General features: G+C 42.3%; 1 protein-coding gene across 4 annotated transcripts in view; it reads left to right on the top strand.

The window, feature by feature from the left end:
- nlgn1 (neuroligin 1) overlaps positions 1 to 25,137 on the top strand; it is a 266,566-nt gene that overhangs the window by 75,985 nt on the left and 165,444 nt on the right. For 2 of the 4 annotated variants that reach the window (XM_034530665.1, XM_034530666.1), the window contains 2 exons: positions 13,393 to 13,452; positions 22,435 to 22,587. In XM_034530665.1, the coding sequence (XP_034386556.1) occupies positions 13,393 to 13,452; positions 22,435 to 22,587 (213 nt within the window). The remainder of the gene's footprint in view (positions 1 to 13,392; positions 13,453 to 22,434; positions 22,588 to 25,137) is intronic. The other 2 variants (XM_034530667.1, XM_034530668.1) reach the window with 2 other exon arrangements.

The raw sequence follows: 25,137 nt of genomic DNA, 5'->3' as shown, positions 1-25,137 counted from the left end.
AAATCCATATTCCTTTCTTGTGTAAGTAGGGTCACACACTCGGGTTTAAAACCTCTGCAGTTCCTGTCATGCCATATTTCACAGAGCAGTGGGTGAACACAGAGCCGAGCTGACAAGGCTCACTGCGTGAGGAGAGCAGGCTCGGTTCAAAAACAGCTTGACTCCCTGATAAATGGACTGGCCACTGGCTTATTAGCTAACAGTGTCGGTCAAAATGAGTCAGTTAACCAAAAGAAAACAACAACCACACTTGTCTCTTTCGATGTGAGACATGGTGCGGACACATCCTGGGATATATGCGGGGAGACTGGTCAGTGACTACTGAACTGCTTTGGCCGAGGTTCAATACCCAACCGTGTCCGTTAGTGAGCCGAGTCACGTCTCGACAATAGCAGCAACATAATGGGCGATGTCAGCCGTGTGGTTATTACAGACCTCAACGCTGGTTGTTTTTACACTCATCATTTTGTTTATCCAGTAGACCGCAACTCATCAACTGGAGAAAGTGTAATTTAATTGGTTAGAAGTCATAAGCTGGAGAGGTCTTTTAATAACTGGGTGAAACTTGTTGTTAGAGGGATATGACAAATGGATTGTGAGAAGAAACCGCGTAATTCTCAAGAGCAAATAGCGTCTCTCTACTCCTTTGCTATCTGCGTGGATCTAAATGAGGTAATGTGCAGATATTTACACACATTTAGTACCTTTCTATGCAATTCATTTGCCAAAAACGTCCAATTGCCAAAGAAATGATTCATGGTCTTCAGAGAGTTGTTGGTCACTAAAGGGCATTCATAAGGGCTGAAACACCAAGACTTTCCAGTGATCATAAACATTGTTTATTCAGAATGTGTCAGGTATAGTGAAGTTATGTTTCATAGTGAGATGGTTCTGTGTTCGATCCCTTTATGCACAGATTTTCTCTTGGCCTTTCAACCTTTTTTTGAATGTGGCGAGTTATTGATTGCTTAGATGACACGGCCTAATAACTGCCTTCCTTCAAACATACTGAACTCCTTACCCACCATCTCCACTGTAGACACTTGAAATGTGTCTTTTAAATCTTCATTTGGGAAAGAAATGCAAACCTCTGATAAAAGAATAATAAAAACATGAACTTATTCAGAAATCATCAAAGAACACCATTCAATGAAAGTATAAATACATATATACTTGCAGTTCAAACACAGGACTTTCACCCATGAGATCATTGTTTGGGTCTCCCAACATTGTTTTAAATGATGTAAAGCTTGTGAAAGTAAAGTTACCTAACAAACATACCATAATCGTTTCTTTCCTAAATCAAGCCGAGTAGTTTTGTAACATAAACCTAAATAGTATCAATTGTAATTTGAACACAATTTTCCACCACGCAATGTGGTGTTCGGAGGTCGGGGTTCATTGTTCGTATCTCTGTGAGTGGACGGTCACGTTCACCAACAGCCACCATGGACAATGACGACTGTCATCTGAGCCTAACCCTAACACTGTGGGCTTAGTCCATAAGCCAGTGCGTTGTGTAGTTGCTGAAACATGAGGCTGACATCAGGCTAACTGTTAACTGATCACTCATTTACAACTGTGTCCATGAGCTCGGTCTGTCTCCACGAACTGTCTCCATATGAATGAATGAACCAAAAAGAGAGGAGACAGAAGAGACAGCTCTAAATCAGGTGGATGTGGAAATGCCCTTGAATGCTGGTAGAGTCCTTATAGTAGATGATGTGCTCTCTGTTTGATCTGCTGCTTTGATGTTTCATGTCCCAGGCCTAATGCTCCCATACTCACATTTTACTGGGAAGGACATCTGACTAATAACTTACTATGTAAGAACTTAGCCAAGATGTCTGCTTCTTTGATAAGTCAGAAACTTGATTGCAGTGCAAGTCCTGTCTTTAACCCACACTGCTTACCCCTATAATGCAGCGTGCTGTCTTTTTTAGATGAAGCGAAAGCCTCGTGAAATGTTTTTGTATTCCCTTTTTCCAAGCTCTCTCCTTTCTCATTCGCACACTAGTCACACATCTTCCCTCATGTTCCCCCTCACAGGCCTCTCGCTGCTTTGAATTGACTCACTGACATTGACAGTGTGGGTGTTTGTTTCATCAGCAAGCAATAGAAGGAGAGAGAACAATGAAGGAATGTACACATGAAATTATTAGTACAATGGAAGGGGGGTTGAGGCGGGGGGGGGGGGGGGGGTAGGAATAGTGTGAGCAGATGAAATGGGTGGCAAGAGGATGCGGAAGATAGGAACAAGGTGAGATGGACCTGACGGTTGAAACCTTCAGGTCCTCAAAGGCATCATGTCTCAGGCAGGATATCGTAGGGGAGTAAGAAGTACGGTGGACCACTTTCTATGGAACTCGTGTGTTTACGGCAGCAGATGTTCTCTTTGAATGGAGCCTTCTTGAGTTGTGGCTTTAACCTTGTTAGGCTAATGCTCCTCCCCGTTTCTTTGCCACCACACAAATGAATTGGTAGTAAAAAGCACAGTTCTATGTCATTCTATAATCAGATTGTCCGTCTGTCTGTCCATCCGTCTTCTCCTGAACAGGATATCTCGCACCTCGAGCAAATTTCTCCAAAAACCAATGGGTGACATCACATTAACTCCGCCCTCGTCTTATATCCAGCCTATGGGTGTAGCTCTAACCCAGTGTCCCTTGGCTGTGCATCCTACACCTTTTTTAGTTTATCGCAAAAAAACGTGAATCAAACACAAAGGAATAGAGTATCTTAAACATGGTAACCACAGCAAGTGTTATGTCACGTAAAGCCCCACGGGGGAATAGGAGGAAGTCATTTGATACTAGGCTATTGGAACATACATCTATCTACACCCAACAGAGGGGGCTGTATAAGAAAAGGGTTAATAATCATAATGCTTTATGACAGTTATCATAACACATTATGAAGAATTGTATAATGACTTACATGGTCACACAGTATAAAGCTGCTTATTTTTTTGCTGAGATGAAAGTCTATTATAATTCCCATAGTTTTAGAACATTATAATCCATGTCTAATGCATTGTAATAACTTTTATAAAGACCTTTGTGTGTTGTTCTTGTTTTAATTTACTAAAAGCAATTAATGAGCACTTATAGTGAGCTAAAACCACATTATAATACATTGCAACAGTAATTAGAATCCCTTAAAAAGATGATATTGTATTACAAATATGGACATTCTTATTCACTATGTTCAATGCCAAAAAAAGAAAATGTCAGTGAGTGACCAGCTATTATGATGTTTTATGATATTTAATGATAACATATTTTATAATATGTTAAGAAAATTGTTATGAAGCATTACTGACATTTATGAAGGCTCGTGGATACAACGATACAGTGCTCTAAGTAGACTATAATACTTTTTAAAGTATGTTTATGATGCATTATAGACATCATTGGCATTCCTAGGTCAGAGGTCAAGGTCACTGTGACCTTACAAAAAACACGTGTTATGGTTATAATTTAATCATATATATGCATGGCAGCTTGACACAAATTGTTCAACGTTTTTTGATGTAGGGGTGACCTTTTGGACAAACATGGCTGCAAACTGTAAATTGACTTTGGTGGTGGAAGCATACAACCTTGAGGCAGTTTCCTGACTTAATCGTTTATGGACATAAAATCAGATTTTCTTACTCTCATTTGTAAAACACCTTTTCTTTTCACATTTAGTTCTGTTTGCTGATAGGGGGGAACTGGATTATTCTCAATCCTATCTGTGTCTCTCCTGCCTAATCTTTCTTGATCATGCTACAGGCAAAGAGTCTGATGATGATCCGGAATATTAATGCATCATTTTCTCCCCCACACACATTCCTCTTCAGGATTGCATAATCTTATGATCTATGTTGGGACACATTATTTCCATTTACATGACATATTTTAGTCATTTCCCTGACACCTCATACACACAGCCTGGATAAATAGCAGCATTATTCAGTCCTCTCATGCACATCTGTTGAGAGGATTTCACAGTAGCCTCTCTCATGAACAGTTTGGCAGCAAACACGTTCATACAGCCAAACAGCCAGTGTGTTTTGGGAAAATGTGGCGAATACAAAATAAGAAATGCAGGATAATTAAAAAATGTTAAAAGCGACTTTGCATTTGCTATCCTGAGACCAGTTGGTTAAGGTCAGGGCAAGATTCAGGCCACGGTTTAAAAAGACCAGCATTGACTTGGGAGATGGTACGGATGCAAATAGCGTCCTCTCGTATCAAAGAAACACTCTTTGTATGCTGGGCCATCCACCCACACCTCGTCCCTGAGGCGTTCTTTTCCAAGCAGGCAATTCACCAAGCACTCCAGGTGTAGGCAGCTGAGAAAGTATGCAGGATTTGCACTTCTTTCTTTCTTCATACAACTACTCCTGCCACTTTACCCTGTGTACCGCAGTGTAAAGCCATGAATACCTTCAAGGAGACACATTTTTATACCATTACATTATGTAGCTGGACATTTCTTCACCAAACCTTTTAATTTCACTACTTCTGCCTTTGCTCCACAGCGGTGAGTCAAGCACAAGAGCTGAAAGACATCGCCGGCAGTAAAGGCTGGACATGCTGTGTGGCATTCAAATCAAACGGGAAACCGAAGCAGTCATTCCTCTTGGAAGTGCAGTCACACGGTTTCTCAAAACCTTTCCATAAAATTTGCATGTTTTTTTTCTTCTTCCGGAAGAAATATAATGGGGCCAACACTTTTGACATGAAATTACAATAACCAGAATATATAATAATAACTTTAATAATATTAAATTAAAGCAAGGGATGGTAATATTGAGAAACTACTATTTAAAAAATTATCCAACCAAAGAACCCAGCCCAGTGTTTCCAACTGTTTTCCTTAGCTAGCAGCACTAGCTACAAAAGTCGTATCAGGCGAGAAAGTTGCCAAGTCGGCAACTCCGTCACAACCTCAAAATTATCATTATGAATGCAAACAACATAAATGTGTATGTTAGTACTCACAGCTGTTAAGCTAGCTTTTATTTTATCTTCTATTGTTATGCGCTTGTGGAACTTTATGTATGTGTAGTATGTACATCTTGTCTTTCTAGAAAATCAATAAACAAAAAATGTGATCACAAAATAAAAGAAGCTAGCAGCTTGTGGAAGACTCATTGCTCAGAATACAATGTTTGGACCGGCCTGATAGTGATTCGTATTGCCAATTTTTGTAAACTCATTTGATTTAATAATTGTGCGTTCGTTCAAAGAGAATTTTAACGAATATTAAAAAGAAGTTTTGAAAAAAAAATACCACCGCTAGCTTTAAAGTGACATCAAACCCAGCGATTCCTAAAGATATAGAAGCCATAATAGAAGATAAAAAGGTTAGGTAGAGCTGACGATCACCATCTGGTTTAACGACATGGTATGGTAGTGAAACTGGGCTTCTATCTCTGACTAGTTATTTCACTAAGATAACAGTTTTTGTATATGCATTCTGATTCATACCCGAAGTGTCCACGGCTTACACTGGACGTTGTTATAGCGTGTCTAGTCTGCTTGATTCATACACAGAATTTTGTTTTGTTTTTAACCATGTAGTCTAAACTGACCCTAAATGAAGTAGAACAGGAAGTCAGTATTGTAGTAAGCTCATGAGAGAATATGGTTTGTTTGTGATTATAATACAGCTAAGAAGTATTGTTCGACCCAACACAAAGCTAAGCTATTGCTTTAATGAAACAGTCGTAAAAACATGTACGTAATAAGGTGGTTGCTATGGAACGGATGCTGCTATAGAACGCGCACTTGTAGCTTTTTGTGTCATCGGCTAGCGTAGAATTTATTTCCGTATTTTCTCTTGTTTCGTATGTCGCCATTGATTGTTTAACCTCTGAGAACCTGCCCAGCGTCAGTCGGATGACTCTGAGAAGTGAGTTTCCAATTGGTAAAAGTTACTAATTGCTCAGGTGAGACGTTTCACACTTTTTACGGCATAATCATAATCTCATAACCTCTCGTTATGCATCAGACTTTACTGAATGGTGGCGCAGGAGGCAGTGGTTAGTGGATGTCTATGTTCCTGCTTGCTTACATTATGAGAAGCAAAGACAGAGATGGACAGACGAAGATGCGGTGCATCTATGGAGTTATACCCCAACACACACACGCATGTACTGTGTGTTAAGACATGAGCCCCGTCATCACACTCCCATGAAGCCCGGTCCCTGTGCTTACTCACTGCTCACAGTCTCTGTTAATTCCTCTCATCAGAGGGTTTTGCTGAAGTGCATTAGACTCCCAGTTTTACCCCGGGGAATGGATTCTGTATTTATAGTTTACAGACTGTAGGGATTCTATCCAAGGTCAGTAGTAGATTACCTATTTGGCTCATTGAGCCGTGCGCTCTGTTAGATCCCCATTTTTAATGTGCATCTGTGATTGATTAAGCCGATGTCTTTCTATGCTCGTGCAGACCTTGACTGATGCATGCGGAGAGCAGTAGGTATGTATGGTTAGCGCTTGTGCTGAATGTGCGATCGATGCAAATACTCCCCTCGCAATAATTACCTCATCCAGGAGAGGGGGAATGCCTGAGGGTTGTGTGTGTGTGTGTGTGTGTGTGTGCATTATCTTTGCTTCCCGGCTGGCTTTTTGAGTCACAGATTGTTGCAGAATGTCAACGAGCGCAAAGCTCCTCTTCATCAGTCTGCAATCAATGCTGATGGAGGAGGAGGTTTGAAGCTAGAAGAGAGAGATGGCCAGAGAAAGCGAGCCGCTGCATGAGACAGGAAAAGACTGAGAGGATGTTTGTTCTGCTGAACTGAGAAACAGAAGTCGGGCACATATCAGAGTATATGTGCTTTTTTTGTATTCTTTTCGATATAAAAAGGAAATTAACTTTTATACAATTCAGCGTTAGCTAAGCCCCGCCCCCCACCACGACTTCGACAACCTGTCAGAGCTACCATGGAGCCCACCATGTCACTAACTGCACTACCTATGGAAAGCTAAGTATCTTATATTTAAGGTCCTTGAATATAAGTCTTTTTTTCGAGAGAAGCAGAAGGCTTGACAATATGTGTTTGAAGGATTTATCCAGGATGTGAAGGGGATTACAAAGATAAAGATAGAAGCTAAAGATCACAGTGTAAAGGTGATCCATCACATCCCCTGGTGATCCACCACATCACCTGGTGATCCATCACATCCCCTGGTGATCCACCACATCACCTGGTGATCCATCACATCCCCTGGTGATCCACCACATCACCTGGTGATCCACCACATCACACATCACCTGGTGATCCACCACATCACACATCACCTGGTGATCCATCACATCCCCTGGTGATCCACCACATCACCTGGTGATCCACCACATCACACATCACCTGGTGATCCATCACATCCCCTGGTGATCCACCACATCACCTGGTGATCCACCACATCACACATCCCCTGGTGATCCACCACATCATACATCCCCTGGTGATCCACCACATCACACATCACCTGGTGATCCACCACATCACACATCCCCTGGTGATCCACCACATCACACATCACCTGGTGATCCACCACATCACACATCACCTGGTGATCCACCACATCACCTGGTGATCCACCACATCACCTGGTGATCCACCACATCACACATCACCTGGTGATCCATCACATCACCTGGTCTTCTCTTTGGTTTTGTTTATTACAACCTCTCCTGGTCTGATCTCAGACATGTGTTATCATAACTGGGAGGAATATGGCCAAAGCGGGGAAAAAAAGCAATGGTCACTTTATTAGTTTTACCCCTACACACTAATGGTAAATGGACCTGTACTTCTTGAGTGCTTTTCTAGTCTTCCGACCAATCAAAGAGATTTAACTCTACATGACATCATTCACCCACTGATGGGAGGGGCTAAGGTTCCACCTGGACATCAGTAACTAACATTCACACACATTCATACACTGTAGCCACAGGAGACATGTTGGGGTTAAGTCTCTTGCCCAAGGACACATCGGCATGTGTTAGTGGAGCCGGGGATCAAACCACCGATCCTCTGATGGAAGGACGACCCTGCCCTCCACTGAGCCACAGTCGCCTCACTAATGCAGCCCAATGCACATCAAATCTACTTTCATTACACAGATGATATGTTTTAGCATTGAGTTAGTGGGGACCTTACGATATCATCAGAGGTGGTTCTCATATTCTTCCCCCCTCATTTTTGTAAATTGGAAAGACAACACTTATACTTCGATATAATGTGTACAATGTAATTGAATTGGGTTAGATTACTCTGGTGATCCTCACATAGATGCCAGTGAATCTCAGACGTAATGGGATACTTGCTGTCCTGACTGTAATGACATGAGATAATAATGGGAACAGCCGGCAGCCATAAAAGCACATTTCCTTCCCCCTCTCCTCTCGCCCTAGAGATTGATTCATTCAAGATGAGCTTTTTACTCCTTCTTCTGTTCACTGATTTCATAAATTGTTCAGGTGTGGGCTTTTCTCTGTTAAAAAAATAAAATAATCAAGCAGATTTCCTTTGAATATCTGACCTCAGTCACACTGTATAAAGCAGCGTGAAGGCCAGTCACAGTACTTTTAGTAATTTGAGCATGCATATTAGTTTGACATAGTCCACGTGTCATCTTTTCTTGACAGTAACCTAAATAAACAACTGAAACAGATGGTGTGATCAAAACTGGGATGGGGTCAAAGTCATCAACCAGGTGTCACCTCACATCTGATGCCAGGCAACACCGCAGTGTTACCGGCTCTTCTCCCTGTACGACCACCTGTTATCGCTCAACCAGTGTTCCATTTATTCCATGGGACGCTGGGATGAAGATCAAGGTGATGGAAATAATGGAGAAAAAAAACAACCATGAAAAAATGGAAGATGGTAGATGGAAAGAAATGAAAAGTTTCAAGTTCCAAATCGCTGATGCCAGCTGAGACCTCAGCGGTGGTACACACATGGAAACCCCCCGCACACACACATATGCTCACAGTGACAGGTGGGGGAGTGCAGGTCACTGTCGGGGTCCCCTTGTCACCGGCCAGTTTGGAATTGACATCTGATTGCTGTGTGAAGTCTCTCTCTCCATGTGCGTGTGTGTGTGTGTGTGTGAGTGTGTATTCAAGAGTGTGTGTCCGTCTGTCAGTGTGTGTGAGATAGGAGCTGTCATTTCTGCTCTGATCCCCACTAACCCTCAGTCAAACAACATGCCACTGTAATAGCAGCACATGTGCAGTCCAGAGAGCGGCCACATCAATCACACTCTTTTCTCTCAGTCTCAGAGGTTTTCAAGTGGCTCCCGTCTCACTCTAACCCCAAACTAGTTCTTTTTTAAATTTATTTTTCACCTTTCATTGTGTTCTGTGTCTTTTTTAGTCCATTTATTTGTTGTCCAAGGCAGTGTGTTGAATAAAGTTTTGGACCATTGCGCGGAGGGCTTGAGTGTCGAGCCGCAGCGATCCTGTTGCAATGATTGGTTCAGAGCAGCTGTCAATCAGGGCTGTCAGTCGTTTTTCAAAAAGTAGACTGGAGTACGCCAACAGAGCAAGACAGTTAGAAGAGGGCTTGTCTGACAGTGATCAGTGAGAATCACTGCACACCAGCGCCGTCCACAGCGAGCTGACCACGAGAAGCATGGAACAGGTTTGACTGTGAGCAGAGCCATGCACCCTGACATCTGGGACTCCTCCACCCCACGTTCTAATTCAGCTTCAGTTCATTTTGTATAGCCCAGAATCACAAATTACAAAGAGGGCTTTACAATCTGTACACATATGACATGCCTGACCTTTGACCTCATATCGGATCAGGAAAATATCCCCAAAAAACAGAAAAAAACCCTTTCAAGGGGAAAAAAAGGGAATATATTTTCAGGAGAGCAGCAGAGGAGCATGTCATGTGTACAGATGAACAGCATTCAATCAATATTACATCAATTATGAATAATGAGTAGTAGGCATGGACCACCATCCAGACCTCCACAATCCATGTAAACAGAAGGAGGAAGAGAGGAGGTGCATCAGCAGGGCCATGGCAGGAGGCGGGGCCAAGGAGGCAGGAGGCCGGATGCCGGCCCAATGAGGGGACAATGAGTTATGAGGCAGTAAGGCAGTGTGCATTGCAGGCAGCAGAGTGAGAAAGTATTCTTCAAAGTGGCAACGCACAACTTTTTTGCGTTGGATCGGTTATGACAGAATATGTATAAGTTTCGCAGCTGCTCATTTTAGAAAGGCACTGTAAGACAGAGACGTTCTCATTGTTTCGATTGTCAAACAGACTGTGAATCATGGATGTTTGCAGTAGCATCAGCGAGCATTGTAGATGATTATAGAGAAGAGAAATCAAAGACGTATATATTGAGTTAGTTTTACAAGGTGAGTTGCTACAGCCTTCTGTTTTGGTTGTGTGATGATGGATTCACTTCATTCTGTAAAAGGAGTTCGTAAGCGAGGCTTATGGACAACCAATCGAAAAGCCAATGGCGTCAATATTCTACAGGCGTCACATTATGCAATCAACATTGACTTCATAATGATCGATTAAAGTAAAGAAAATGAAAATGTGTAGACACTGCGATGGATGATAATGTACATACAATAACAGTCTATTCAAAAAGTTGCCTTTGATAAAAACAATAGAATAAGCTTCTATTTTTTCTTTTTTTTTTTAAGAAACAAGGTCCAATATCAACACATAAGTATTTTAACAATTTAACATTTAGTGTTACATAAATCCATTTCGTGTTTTTGCTGTCCACCGAAAAGGAGGACGGGGGCTTTATGGGATGGCAACAGGATAACAAGAAAAAACACATGATATAAAGTGAGGCATTTGTTTAGATATCAGCACAGAAGCATCAACTGTCACTCTACTCTGTGTGTTCTAAAAGGTGAATGTCCCACATGCTCTGACAGTGATCTCTCTATAGTTCATAAACAGGTAACACATCCCCCAGACGGCGGACGCTCAGTGTTTCTGAGACGTTTTCACATTTTGAAAAGCAGCGATTCCCGTGTCTCGATGCTTATTCAGCACATAGAAAGCACAAGTCGGCTCTCGCTTATCAAATTGCTTGTCAAAATTCACAAAAGAGAGCTGGGAGACTTCTGTAAGACAGGATGATATGCGGGGAGCCGGCTTCCTCTTTAAAGTCATGGGAGAGGAATAGTTTGTCCTTAAAATAAACCACCGCCATGTTGAATGATGGAGGAATTATGAGTCATCAATATGAGCTTCTGACTAAGAGCATCTTGAACCTTTCCAGTGATTCATCACCCATTCTCTATCCCATAGACACATACATTCCAACCAACACAGTCATTGAAGTCTTTATTGAATTATTCTCCTTTCACACAGACAGTGTTCAGCATTAACCTTGTGCACACAACATGCCTTGAACCATTTGTCATTTTGGAATTGATGGCTTTTAACATTTGTATGAAGTAAAATGCAATTTGAAGGAGATTGTCATAAACTGCCGGCTAATTGGTGCTGTAGGTAATGAAGGCAGCTGAAAAGAAGTGGAGTGGTCACATCTCTCATCGGTAGATGGCTATTCAAAGGGAAATCATATGTTGTGGATGGTGTGTGTGTGTGTGTGTGTGTATGAGAGAAGGCTTAAGCGCTGCCATGATGTTGTCATATATATGTGTGTGTGTGTGTGCCATGCACCCTGCTACCTCTCTTTACTTCCAGACTGCATGCTATCAGATCTGTTTTGTAGTATATGTGTGCACCTCTCTATGTGTCTGTGTGTGTGTGTGTATACGTGTTTCTCTTGATTGCTTTTGTTTAAGATGGCATGTGTTTATACCTCTGTGTGTACAAGAAACGTGTATTATAAATAACAATGTGTTGATTTAAATAAAGAAGCAGCTGACCACTCCTCCTGTCGGACTATTCCACAAGGTTCTCACATGCTCTCACGTTCAGCTCGTTTTTATCCTCCACATTTTGGGAAATACGCTTATTTGCTTTCTTGCGGAGCATCAGATGAGAAGACGGACTCAAGTCATGAAATACAACAGCTTGGTCAGTAAAACTACAACGCCGTAGTTATGGTGGTGTATTATAATGACCATGGAACAGAGGACTTTTACCCAGGGGACGTGTGAACGTTGACTTATTTGAATGAATGTAGGTAAGTTAGGTTTCGTGATGTTCATAACATAAAACACTTCACTTACGTTGCGTACTTTTTTTTCTTCTTTTCCTGAACCTCACCAGGTAAGATAAAATAAGATAATCCATAGTTACGATACCAAACCAGAGGGCCAGACGGCAGCGTCATAGTTTCAGATTTGACGAGTTGGGAGTGAGAACATGTTGACTGATGCTTACATCCAGCAGCCGCTTAGCTTAGCATAGCATAAAGGCCGGGGACTCAGCAATACCTCTCAAGCACACTAACGTGTCATATGTTGGACGTAGTGGGCTCCTCGAGTCCTGCCATTGGCTGGCTGTTTTCCCCTGTTTCCAGTCTTTATGCTAAGCTAAGCTAACCAGCCGTTGCCTTAAACTTACGGTGCAAGAAAGCAGGTACAAGTATTTCCCAAACTATCAAGCAAATAAATCTACCCAAAACTATTGACCGGTGATTGTCGGCGTAAGAATTTAAAGTAGATTGTCTGTTTGTTGTCCAACATAGAATATTAACACAATTGAACTTCCCATGTGGACCAGGATTTGATTCCGCACTTCAAAAATGTAAAAGAGAGCATTTGAGAATAATTTTCCCGTCCAGTATCTACTGTTCTCATCTTTACCTCTATCTGTCATTACAATATTCATATTCAGGCTTTACAGAAGCGCCCATGCAGTGAAATCTATGCATGACATTGAATGTGAACATTTGTGAGTATGTTTGCGTCCGCACACACTCTGAAAACACAACGGGGGGAGTCTGTCACATGTTTCTGTCGAAGTGCTCTGCTTTTAAAAATGATGCCTTTTCTTTACAGCCTCTGCTTTTCCTCTGCTACAGTGATCATTTCCAAATGTTAACACAATGTCTCTGAGATGTACGACTGATGCTACTGAATGCATTGTTTTGATCCTAAGAGGTTTATCCTCAGTAAAGTCTTCATTTTCAACAGAGAAATAATCTTTTTTCGCCTCTTTTTTTTCTCCAAAAGTCCATCTTTTCTTGCTCCTTTACTTTCTTAAGTCAACTCTTCCACAGTAAAATCTTACTGTAAACATGTGAAGTGGACTTTGTGGTAATATTTACCCAGTCTCCATGTCAGTGTGAAGATTTTTCTAGATAAAGGGGCTATGGAAACATGAATTATTGACGTACGTTCTTATCTTTTGAGAGCATCTTTTGAAAGCTGTGTGTGTTCTTGATCACCATGTTTTCCTCCATCTTCTCCTTCTTGGTCCTATAGGTCCCCTTACAAAGAAACACACTGATGATTTAGGTGATAGTGACCGCACGGAAGACGAAGGTATTTTTTCCCCCCCCGATGCCAAACTGATTTGCATGACAAGGGAAACCAAACTTTCCCTTCCTCCTCCAATTTTTATCTTCTTTGATTTTCTTACATTTCTTGTCCTTTTTTTGAAAGTGATGGACATTTTCTTTTTGCTCTTTACTCGTAAACTCTTTTTGGCCTGGATGTGTTTTGTCCTTTTCAGCTTGATGTCTAAAGTTTACATGTTTACCACCATTCTTTAATGTTATTACTGTAACATAGATTATCTGCTTGTATTTGCTGTTTCCTTTCATTTCCTTTTCTATGTTGCATCCCACCAACAGATCAAGTAACTATTAACCCTTCAGCCAGCTCTAAACACATTTTTGCATGTTTTTTTTCTTTTAATTCGTGGTATCAAAGTCTGATGATCCTCAAAAGATCAACTTTTGGCTAACTGGCTTGCAACTACACTAACACTTGGACCTGTTCACTATTTGGGCGTCAAACCAACAACCTTAGCATGTGAGGAGTCTAAACTAGATGAAAATACTGTATCAATCAGTAAAATCCGTCTCTCTTGGCTGTGGTTGCTGCAGGGATGTGTTGGTTCGAATCACTGCTGGCATGGTTTCCTCCTACAGGGCAAAGTCTGAGCTAATTTACACACCAGTATGTGAAGCTAACTGGTCAAACGCCACACCAGTATGTGAGGCTAACTGGTCAAACGCCCGCCCGCAGTGGCTTCACACCAGTATGTGAAGCTAACTGGTCAAACGCCCGCCCGCAGTAGCTTCGCACCAGTATGTGAAGCTAACTGGTCAAACGCCCGCCCGCAGTGGCTTCACACCAGTATGTGAAGCTAACTGGTCAAACGCCCGCCCGCAGTAGCTTCGCACCAGTATGTGAAGCTAACTGGTCAAACGCCCGCCCGCAGTGGCTTCGCACCAGTATGTGAAGCTAACTGGTCAAACGCCCGCCCGCAGTGGCTTCACACCAGTATGTGAAGCTAACTGGTCAAACGCCCGCCCGCAGTAGCTTCACACCAGTATGTGAAGCTAACTGGTCAAACGCCCGTCCGCAGTGGCTTCGCACCAGTATGTGAAGCTAACTGGTCAAACGCCCGCCCGCAGTGGCTTAGCACCAGTATGTGAAGCTAACTGGTCAAACGCCCGCCCGCAGTGGCTTAGCACCAGTATGTGAAGCTAACTGGTCAAACGCCCGCAGTGGCTTCACACCAGTATGTGAAGCTAACTGGTCAAACGCCCGCCTGTTAGAAGTCCAAAGCTGCCAAATGACTTGGTTTGTTGCTACACGAAATGCAGATTGCCTAGCAGACATGACAGACTTGGCAATAATACAAATAGCTATAATTTGGGGGGAGGCTGATTTCAAGTGACATTACTGTCATTATAGTTTCAAGTGATCATCTGGGCTCTCCATTATAATGCTTTCTGGAGAACACACAATCAAAACATCATTTAAAAACTGACTTTCTATTGCATGGTAATTGCAATGTACTGCTCGTGCAGCTTTGTCTATCCCATGATCTTCAAATTCTGAGTGCCGTGCTTACACAGCAGATTATTAAAATTACTACAATTTCACACGGATTTCATAGTAGACGGAGCTGCTACAAAGGCAGAACTAATCTCATTTGTTGAGTTAAATCTCCACAGGAGCAGCGTTTGGGTGTTTAATAGACCTAAGCCAGGATGGATTTAATATCACTATGTCAGACATGTAACATGTAGATGACATAGAAGCATAGTTATAGACTTTATGTTCTAATTACATTTCATTTTTTATTTTACCATTTCAAACAATATATACAAATATAAACAAACGATAAGTGAAATAAACAGTAAACATATTGCAAACTCTTGATATACAAATTATAATAATACAATATTAACAAAAATGTCCAAAAGGGAGACAAGATGTATGAGCCTACCACTTCGCCTTAAATTAAACAATTGTCCCAACATTGCTCAAAAATATGTCTCCACTACTACTAATATGCTGCTGACTTTCCACGTATCCATCCACAGTCGCCACACATAACTTAAACAATTTCAGTAATTGGTGTTGATAAACAAAAATAGGGTTCTTTCACAATTCTCATGGTTAATGTAAAAAAAATGAATCTTCCCCGTGCATTAAAAAATGTATTCAGAAGTAAAAGCATACATGAATTATAAAACAGAATTAAAGAAAATACAATTTAAAAAAACATGTTTACTACTGCGCTTGTGTGTGACCCGTTAGGAATGAGGACGGCATGCTGTGCATACATACACCTTCCAGTTTGTTTCCTATATATCTGTGGACTTAACTCAATGTTTGGAAAAAAATTCAAATGATATTTTTTCTGCACACATGCAGAAAACCTTGAATCAAAAGTAAAATGCAATAAAAGGATACATTAGCATTTCCCACATACTGGCGTTGCTTTGAAGGCCTTTAATCCTAGGTGAGTAGTAGGCATATACTGATGAACAGGAATACTCAAGGAACCCAGTGGAGAACCCCCCAACACTATAGAACCACAACGTTGCATTGCTCCTCTTGGTATTTATGTGAATTGCTGTTTGAAAACTAAGCCACTGTGCTTGATTCCATTAATCTCAATAATACAAAAAGATGAACCTTTGCTTAGCTGCCATGAACAAGGAGTCCTTTGAAAAGTCATATTAGGAATAAAATGTCCTTGATAAAACCCTGAGATAGAGCCATATCCCCCTAAGGCTGCCGGAGAGCGACTTTAATGGCAGGCAGAAAGTCTTAATAAGGCACCTCTCCTGCATAATGTGACGAAGTAAACAGCAATTACATCCAAATAAGACGCACAACCATCCGGATCCCTTTGATCTGTGCCATTATGCTGTTTTTCTGGGAGCTCACACAAACGCACACACACACACACACACACACACACACACACACACGGCAATACGATTAGAGAGTCACACAGATCTAGTCAATGCAATCCCAGCAAGCTTCAAGTATTATCTCAAAAAAGGATGCAGGGCAGACAACTAATCCAGTTTAATATAGAGGAAAATATGCTTGAGGATACACACACACACACACACACACCTACACACACACACACACACACACACACTCTCTATTGACCTATTAGGGCCGACTTATCAGCTTGGATCCCCCTCAGTGATCCCTGATACTCTTAACCCTTGACCTCTTGTCGCCTTGTAGACACAAACTCAACGAGGACATCCCCCAACCTCCCGACCCCTTTACAATCTCCTTATACTCAATAAAGCTGGTGTTTGTAATCCTTTTGTGCTGGGAATAGAGATGTAAACAGGAAAGTCCCCGAGAGCTCAGGATTTGTTCGAAGCGCCTTCGTTTCTTTTTTTTACAGTGAATATTGCAGGAGTGGTTCAGAGTGGGTGTACAGAAGTGGAGATGTCGTGAACTGTGGTATCTACAAGGCTCATATAGGGCCCCTGGTACCCTATATAAAAGATTATATGGCAATACCTGTGAGATATTAATCTTCCCAACACTATGGATTTATTACTCTGAGAATGGAGGGCACTGTGATATGGATTTTGTGAGCATGAGGAACATTCTGGGGCAGGGGAAAAGATGATAAAGAAGAATGTTTTACCTCGGTGCATCCAGCCCACACAGAGGCTCCAGTTGGTGGCGTTTCAGGTGCAGCTCCAACTATTGAGGCTTTACATCACAGACGGAAGAGTAAAAGTGACACCTCCTTTACCACTGGGCCTACCACTCACCGTCTTACAAAGGAAAAGACACCGAATAAGATTTGATTCAAATCAGCCAACGTGGAAGGATTTAGCCCACCTCAAACGACAAGTAAAAGAAAGCTTAACCAACTAATGTGAAACCACAAAACACTGAGGTTTCTGCAACGCTTTGGTATTGTTGTTGTGTCTCAGTGACTAACAGCTCTTAAAATGGATCCAGTGTTGTGGGTGAACACTAAACAGGCTGTAATTAAAGTGAGCCTGACAGGTGACTCCTCATCGTCAATGAACAACCACGACAGGTCAGTGTGTCTGACAACATCGTGGAACCAACCCTACAGAGAAATATCCGGTTTGTTTTCTTTGAATTGAAAATACAACACTTGAAAAATATTCAGCCATAACATTGAAAGTCATTTTGCCAGCACTGAGCTACACTCTCTGTACTCCAACACAATAATCTGTGATGTTGTCCGTGAGTCACTAAGGCACTAAAACATGGGAAATAGGGTCCAACCAATAGGTTGAAAATGACCAAAGTTACCCTTTAAATATAATTAACTGCATTGGCAGTAAACTGCTCTTTATGATACCCATGACCACAAGTTACACTTAATCTCCAGACCTGACTCAACCGCCCACGTTGACCTCCGACCTAATCCTTGTTGCCAAGGTAAACCAAGAACTGTGCTACTTGTGCAATCCTGACTTCTACTTTTACTTTCCCATGCAACTAATTTAGATTGATTAAAAACATCAAGGTTTGGCTTATAATAGGTTTGTGTGTAACACCATTTAAGTTACTGACGTAGAATAAGATAAGTCAAATGTGACTTTTGGTTTCACACAGTCTTCTGGGTGACCCCCTCCTCCCTCTGATAAGAACTGTCATTGAAATAGGTCAAAAAACAAGCGTCTTCCAAAAATACATTTCCCTTGAGAATTAAATGCTAAACGGTAATTATGGTACCCCCATCAACATGAACTCGGCCTCCGAAACAACGGTAATTCAGTCTTGAAAGAGGTCACTTGTTAGGATAATATAATCATGGTAATTTTAGGGATTGGAAGTGAATGAACAATCTCGACTCACAAGTCCTTACTAATTATGCCATCCAATCAGCACGTCGATCTGTACATGTGCCATCGTACTCATACCAGTGTAAATGTAGACCCACTCTAATGAGTAACATCAGCACTGCACTGATAATTCCACGTGGAAGCGTCTGCATTGCCGCCCACCACTGGGCCTCATTTTGTTTCCTGTTGCGTTTACCTCACATCCCCGTGGCTCAGCAAGAGGCTGAAGCCAGGATAAAAACACCACCTCTGCTCCTTGTGTCTGCTGTTGGTTTGATAAGTCCTCTACACCGGCACCGGGAGAGGATACCGGAGTTATTACAACAGCCAAAGGGCATCTCTCGGGGTTTATTCCGAGAAATATGAAGCACCAGGATCTCTTTGATCATAACCTCATCCTCGAGGACGCAACGGTCTACTCCATGTGTTCATGGTACCTTTCGCCTGTCAAACTCCACTTCGTCCACACTCCGAATGGTCGGATCACTACAAGAGTGCATGTCTCATTTCAGCTCTTCTCAAAACAAGCTTTCATCTCTGCTGCTGTGGGAGAAAAAAACCGGAGAGCAGTTGGACGTCCCCGCCTGTTTGCAAAGTCCTTTAATAAAAACTGGAATAATTTCAAGTTACTTCAAAAAGAAGAACAAAAGGACGTAATTGTATTAAAAATAATCATGACCCTATAGGATGTTTTACCTCACTTCACATAAGAGCGTGATGGAGCGGCAGTCAGCCGAATGAGGATTGCTTGATACGTTAGGGGAACGGGAGAGTCGGCTTTAGATTGTTTTTATCGTGTTGGCTGTGAGTTTTGCTGTGGCAGCCGATGAAAGGTGCCAGGAAACCACACTGAGAGTAAGCTTGATTGTGTAAGCTTAAAACCTTAAGGTACAGTGTTTTCCATACACAGCGGGCCCAGTTTCAGCCAGTCAATTCAGGTAAATCCATCAAATGCTCAAACCCATCCAAGACTATTATTTTCCTAACCTCACCTCATTACCGCTGACCTTCAGCCCTGAGCGAAAAGAGGCGGGATGTAGCCAGCTGTAGCATGAATTCATTTATTCATGTATAACCCACAGAGGAAACAGTGACACATACAGCTCCGACAGAGAAACCCTCCCTGTTGGCTTCAGAGACAAATACACCATTTATATATAAAGATTTGGTTAGAACTCAGCAGCACCCTGTTCTTTCTCATCATCGTCATCGTCATCGTCATTTGAACTATCACTGCTGTCGCTATCGCTTGCGTCAACTTCATCATCACCACTGGTTGTTGCGTCATCCTCAGTTTAATGGTAGTTTACGGCCGCACGGCAGTCCTCTGTGATAACATCATCGCGACATTATCAAAATCGTTATAAATACCCCGGGTTGTCATCATCACCAACATCATCATCATCATCATCATCATCAGCAGCAGCAGCAGCAGCAGCATCATCATCATCATCGTCATCCGACCCGTTCTCAATACCGCCGCTTGGTCAGCGGCCATCAGAGTCTCAGAGTCTAACTGGAAAGTGTCATTATTAGACCGTGAGAACCACTGATGTAGAGCAAAGAAGGAGGTAGTCCAAGTCCACATAGGGACTATGCAAAGGAGGGGAGGTCAAACCTCTGCTTTGGTGTCAACATTGACTTATTTTACGCTAATGTTGGGGTTGTGTAACATCCGGCCTTTACAACTGAGGCAGTTCCATAACAAACCCAGTTATTCTACTTTACAAACCAACCACGATCTCTCCTCGGCCTAACCACGGCATTTTGTTTTTGGAAGTGAACGTCAAAACAAAATTAAACCATGTTGTGAGAACAAGTGGAATCTGTAAGTCTTCTGTGGAAACTGCACTTTATTTTGAAAAGACCTGAGAAGGAACTGAGGCCAGAAGGGGGAACTCGATCATCTGTATTTAAGGTGGTGAATCATCATGTCTGCCATCACCAAACCATCCACAATGACAGGGGATGTGACCAACATCATTGGCATGGTTGCCATCATCATCATAATCATCATTATCGTCACGATTATTCTCGTCGTTGACACGCTGATGATTTAAGCTTCCCATCTTCCTGCTGCAGACACATCTGCACACACACACACACACACACACGCACACACACACCGCGGCATAATCCCGTGACCTTCATTGTCAGGACGTTCTGGAAGCCTTCCAGAGGAGAGTGATGATGTGCCACTACATTGTGGCCGTTGCCTGCTGCGACAGAGGGAGCGGAGCAACTCGCAGTGGACAAAAACAAAAACACTTCAAAGGACAGAGGATGATAGAAGTGATGTAATGAGCGCTGCAGCGAGAGAGAGAGAGAGAGAGAGAGAGAGAGAGAGAGAGAGAGAGAGGGGGGGAAGGACAAACAGTGCACACACACACCACGAGAAGAAGGCATTTCCCGCTAGATTTCTGTTTTCTTTTACCCCATTTCCTTTTGCCAAACGAGTTTCCTTTTAAGGCTGTATGTATCGCATACGCTCTTGGTAAGAAAACTATTTGTGCAGTTGCCCAGTGTATAGACTCTGTAACATTTAGCTCCTACCTCCAGTCTCTGCCGCACGATGTTCCGTTTCCTCGGAGGTGTATCATACACAACCATCAATCATACAAAAGTCAATCATTTTCTTTTGCTTTCCTTAATGTTTTAATACAGTCTTTAAATAAGAAACGTCCTGGTTTCATCAAGCTCATCAATGTTGTCAATTATTTACTGTAGAGCACTTTCACTCTATTCAAAAGCATAATTGAGCGACGTATTGCAGCGTTTGCCACTGTGACTGAGTTCCTTCAGAGTTGTCCCTGCGGTGGAGACATTATTATGTCCTTCCACTGGTTTGTGAGTACTTGAAACACTCACCGTAGGGACACTATCTTACTCCCCTAACAACGGCACATCTTTTTTTTTCTTTTTTACTCTCTTGTCTCAGAGGGCAACGCTTTTTTTTTCTTCTATTTTCTTGCTTGGTTAATTTTTAATTCCACCGAGACGCCCCGATCTCTCCCTGGACCCGAGTCCCTCAGTGGTGGAACATCAGCGGGGTAAACGATGTGTGCCGCCGCATGTACTGATGCAGATAGTGAGGGAGCAGATGAAAAGCCTCGTCTCCGAGATGCAGCAGATGAAAGCGTGCCGTTCGATCTCGCCGAGTCTCCGCATCCTTTTTGCTCGCCATCCGGCCCGCATTAGAACCTGGTCTGAAAGCTGGAAGCTTTACAACGCGGCCCTCCTTTCTTCTCCTCTAATCAGCCAGATGTAACTTCATTTTGTTGCGGCTAATTCTGCCGCTTACAGACGGGCTCTCCTTACCTTGACGTCATATTTCACAGATGCGGCTACACATTCACAAACATCCCGGTGGTGATGCAAACACACCTCCCAGCTTTCTTTGCGGTCTAAGTCATGTTTGTATGACAACTCATCATCCGCCTGCATATTTTATTTAGCTACTGTCTAATTACACTGTGATTTATGGAAATGCTAGAGCAGTAATTCCAAAGCTGAATCCACATCCTGTCCTTCACGTTACAAAAACGCTTCATAATATTCCAAGAGACAAGTGTCCCATTCAGTTGTTAGTTGTGTTTAATTCGCCGAGCTCACGTGCATTTGTAATCACAGAGTTGAGGCACACGTTCCCTACAGCTAAACAACTATGCATCGTAAACCTGAATTCAAATTAAAGTTTCAATAAAGCAGGGCTTTTTTCAACAAAAATGCTCCAACCTATTATGCCAAAACATTTTCTTTTTTATTAGATTCTCTTCCAGATTAATCGCACAGGTTTTTACCTCCCCGTGGTTTGACAGTTGAGATTGCCACTCTTGCATGTTGACAGTCCATTGCCTGGAGGAAAATTAAAACCCGGCTCTTTAAATAGAGTGTTTCATTAACACCTATATGGATTTAAAATAGGCAAATAAATGAGTAACATTTTCCAATCACCACAACCATGTCACGGCCTTCACGTAGAAAAAAATGAGTGGTTTGATGCCTCAAACTAACAAGGTCTCCATGTTAAAAAGCCAGTGTGCCAAGATTACTCAGGAAAAAAAAATAAAAAAAATTAAAGAGGTGGCTAAAGCCCCTTTAAGTATTGGAATTTCATCTCTGGCTGTCACCTTCAATCTGTCATCTAATCAGTCCTTCTGCCTTCTCCACCTCCTCTTCCTCCCCCCTCCTCCAGACATTAGGGAGAGTGGAAGCCCTAAGCCGGTGATGGTTTTCATCCACGGGGGCTCCTACATGGAAGGAACTGGGAATATGTTTGACGGCAGCATCCTGGCCAGCTATGGAAATGTGATTGTCATAACTGTCAACTACCGGCTGGGCATCCTAGGTAAGGAACCTGCTCCATGTGTGCTACTCAACCACTGTTGTCATGTTGGAGCCCGGCTTTCTCTCTTTGTCCTTTATTGGTGATTCCATTAGCTTAGGCCTCTTTCTTTCTTTCTTTCTTTCGTTCTTTCTTTTCATCTACCTCTTTTGGGGACTCCACCTGCTTCTACTGGTGTTCTCCTGTGACGTTAGCTTAGCATAACGGCTAAACTAAGATCTGTGTCTTTCTTTTCTTACTTTCTTGCTTTGTTCCTCCTCCCGTTGCTCCTTCCATTCACCATTGGTGATTCCAACTGCTGGTGTTCTCCTGTGACGTTAGCTTAGCATGAAGGCTAAACTAGGTTTCTGTCTTTCCGTGTTCCGTTGCTGGTGATGCTCCAGAGAGCTCAGTTTGGTGTGATTTGGTGATTCTTTGACAGGAGCTTGAGCTCATTGAGGTTTTCTCTTGTTGGCAACAGGTTCAAACTCAACTTTGTTGAATACAGTTCAGACACGTGTACCCAAAGGCTGCAATCAAATCCTTTAGATATATGGCTGTGATTTGTCCTCGTCTTGTGTTACAGTATGAGGTAATATTGGGAAAGGCAAAGTGCACTCTTAAAAATGATGTCTCATCTTTTTTTTTCTTCTCACCATCAGTCAATTAGATTATCATGTATATCACACATTTATTTTAGTTTTTTATATGGTGGGCATAATGCTACTTCCAAACCATTATATCTTTTAAAAGTTATTTGTCAGATGTTGATCATGATGATGTGATGTATTATCTCAGTTTTCATGTTCATGATGTACACATACATTTCCATATCTAGGCTATTCAACTTTAGAATGTTTGCTAGATAATCATGTGTTTCTGTATTTGCTCCAAGAACACACATCTAGTGCAGAGCTGACACTTGGACTCTGGGGGTTGACCCAGTTACCTTTTATGCACCTATTCTCTTATACTTTCATTTGCCATGGCAATGTCTCCTCTGATCTTCAGTCCTCCTCATCGATCTTATCTTTTCTCATCAGTCTAATTCCTAATTCCTTTCCTCCAGTGTGAGGATGTCACAGCCTTACCCACAGGGCACAGGGGTATATTGCGACACATGACGGAAACTAAGCTTTGCTCCCTCCGTCCGAAATGAGATTGTGCTGTCATTTGTTTGGATGGAAGGAACTGATTCCATTTCCACGTTGTTTTGGTTTCTGGCCTATTTCTTTCTATCTTATTAAACTATACCAGAAGAAAGATAAAGGGCAATATCCACCTTTGTAGAATAACGTTAGTCTGTGGGTGTGGGTGTGTGTGTGTGAATAAAGAATGAATATCCAGGCTTTAAAGCGATTCTTTGAGATGTTGATATCCGGCACAGAACACACAGCGTTCTATGTTCTATGTTCTATATTCTATGTTGTACTATATGGCCGTTTCTATAGCTAAATGGTCCTGTCTACTAGTATTACACAGTGATGCTGACTTGAAGTACTCTTTTGACAGACCATGAATCAGACCCAATCCGGAGTTCGGCGGTTTGATCCCCGGCTCCTCTGGTTCATTAACAAGACACTTAACACCAAATAGCTCAAGAAGGCTGTACCTACGGTGTGTGAATGGGTATGAATGTTAGATAGTCCTGATGAAGAGGTGGTACCTTGCATGGTGGCTCCTCCCATCAGTGTATGAATGTTAGTTAGTCCTGATGAAGAGGTGGTACCTTGCATGGTAGCTCCTCCCATCAGTGTATGAATGTTAGATAGTCCTGATGAAGAGGTGGTACCTTGCATGGTAGCTCCTCCCATCAGTGTATGAATGTTAGTTAGTCCTGATGAAGAGGTGGTACCTTGCATGGTGGCTCCTCCCATCAGTGTATGAATGTTAGTTAGTCCTGATGGAGAGGTGACACCTTGCATGGTGGCTCCTCCCATCAGTGTATGAATGTTAGTTAGTCCTGATGGAGAGGTGACACCTTGCATGGTAGCTCCTCCCATCAGTGTATGAATGTTAATTAGTCCTGATGGAGAGGTGACATCTTGCATGGTGGCTCCTCCCATCAGTGTATGAATGTTAATTAGTCCTGATGGAGAGGTGACACCTTGCATGGTGGCTCCTCCCATCAGTGTATGAATGTTAATTAGTCCTGATGGAGAGGTGACACCTTGCATGGTGGCTCCTCCCATCAGTGTATGAATGTTAATTAGTCCTGATGGAGAGGTGACACCTTGCATGGTGGCTCCTCCCATCAGTGTATCAATGTTAGTTAGTCCTGATGGAGAGGTGAAACCTTGCATGGTGGCTCCTCCCATCAGTGTATGAATGTTAATTAGTCCTGATGGAGAGGTGACACCTTGCATGGTGGCTCCTCCCATCAGTGTATGAATGTTAGTTAGTCCTGATGGAGAGGTGACACCTTGCATGGTAGCTCCTCCCATCAGTGTATGAATGTTAATTAGTCCTGATGGAGAGGTGACATCTTGCATGGTGGCTCCTCCCATCAGTGAGTGAATAGGTGAATGATGACAGGTAGTGTCACTTTGAGTAGAAACAAATTATACAAGTACA

Source organism: Cyclopterus lumpus, chromosome 4 (assembly GCF_009769545.1).
Source record: "Cyclopterus lumpus isolate fCycLum1 chromosome 4, fCycLum1.pri, whole genome shotgun sequence".
NCBI classification, from domain to species: Eukaryota; Metazoa; Chordata; class Actinopteri; order Perciformes; family Cyclopteridae; genus Cyclopterus; species Cyclopterus lumpus.
The sequence above is the reverse complement of the archived record's forward strand: the minus strand, read 5'-3'. Positions and strand labels throughout refer to the sequence as shown.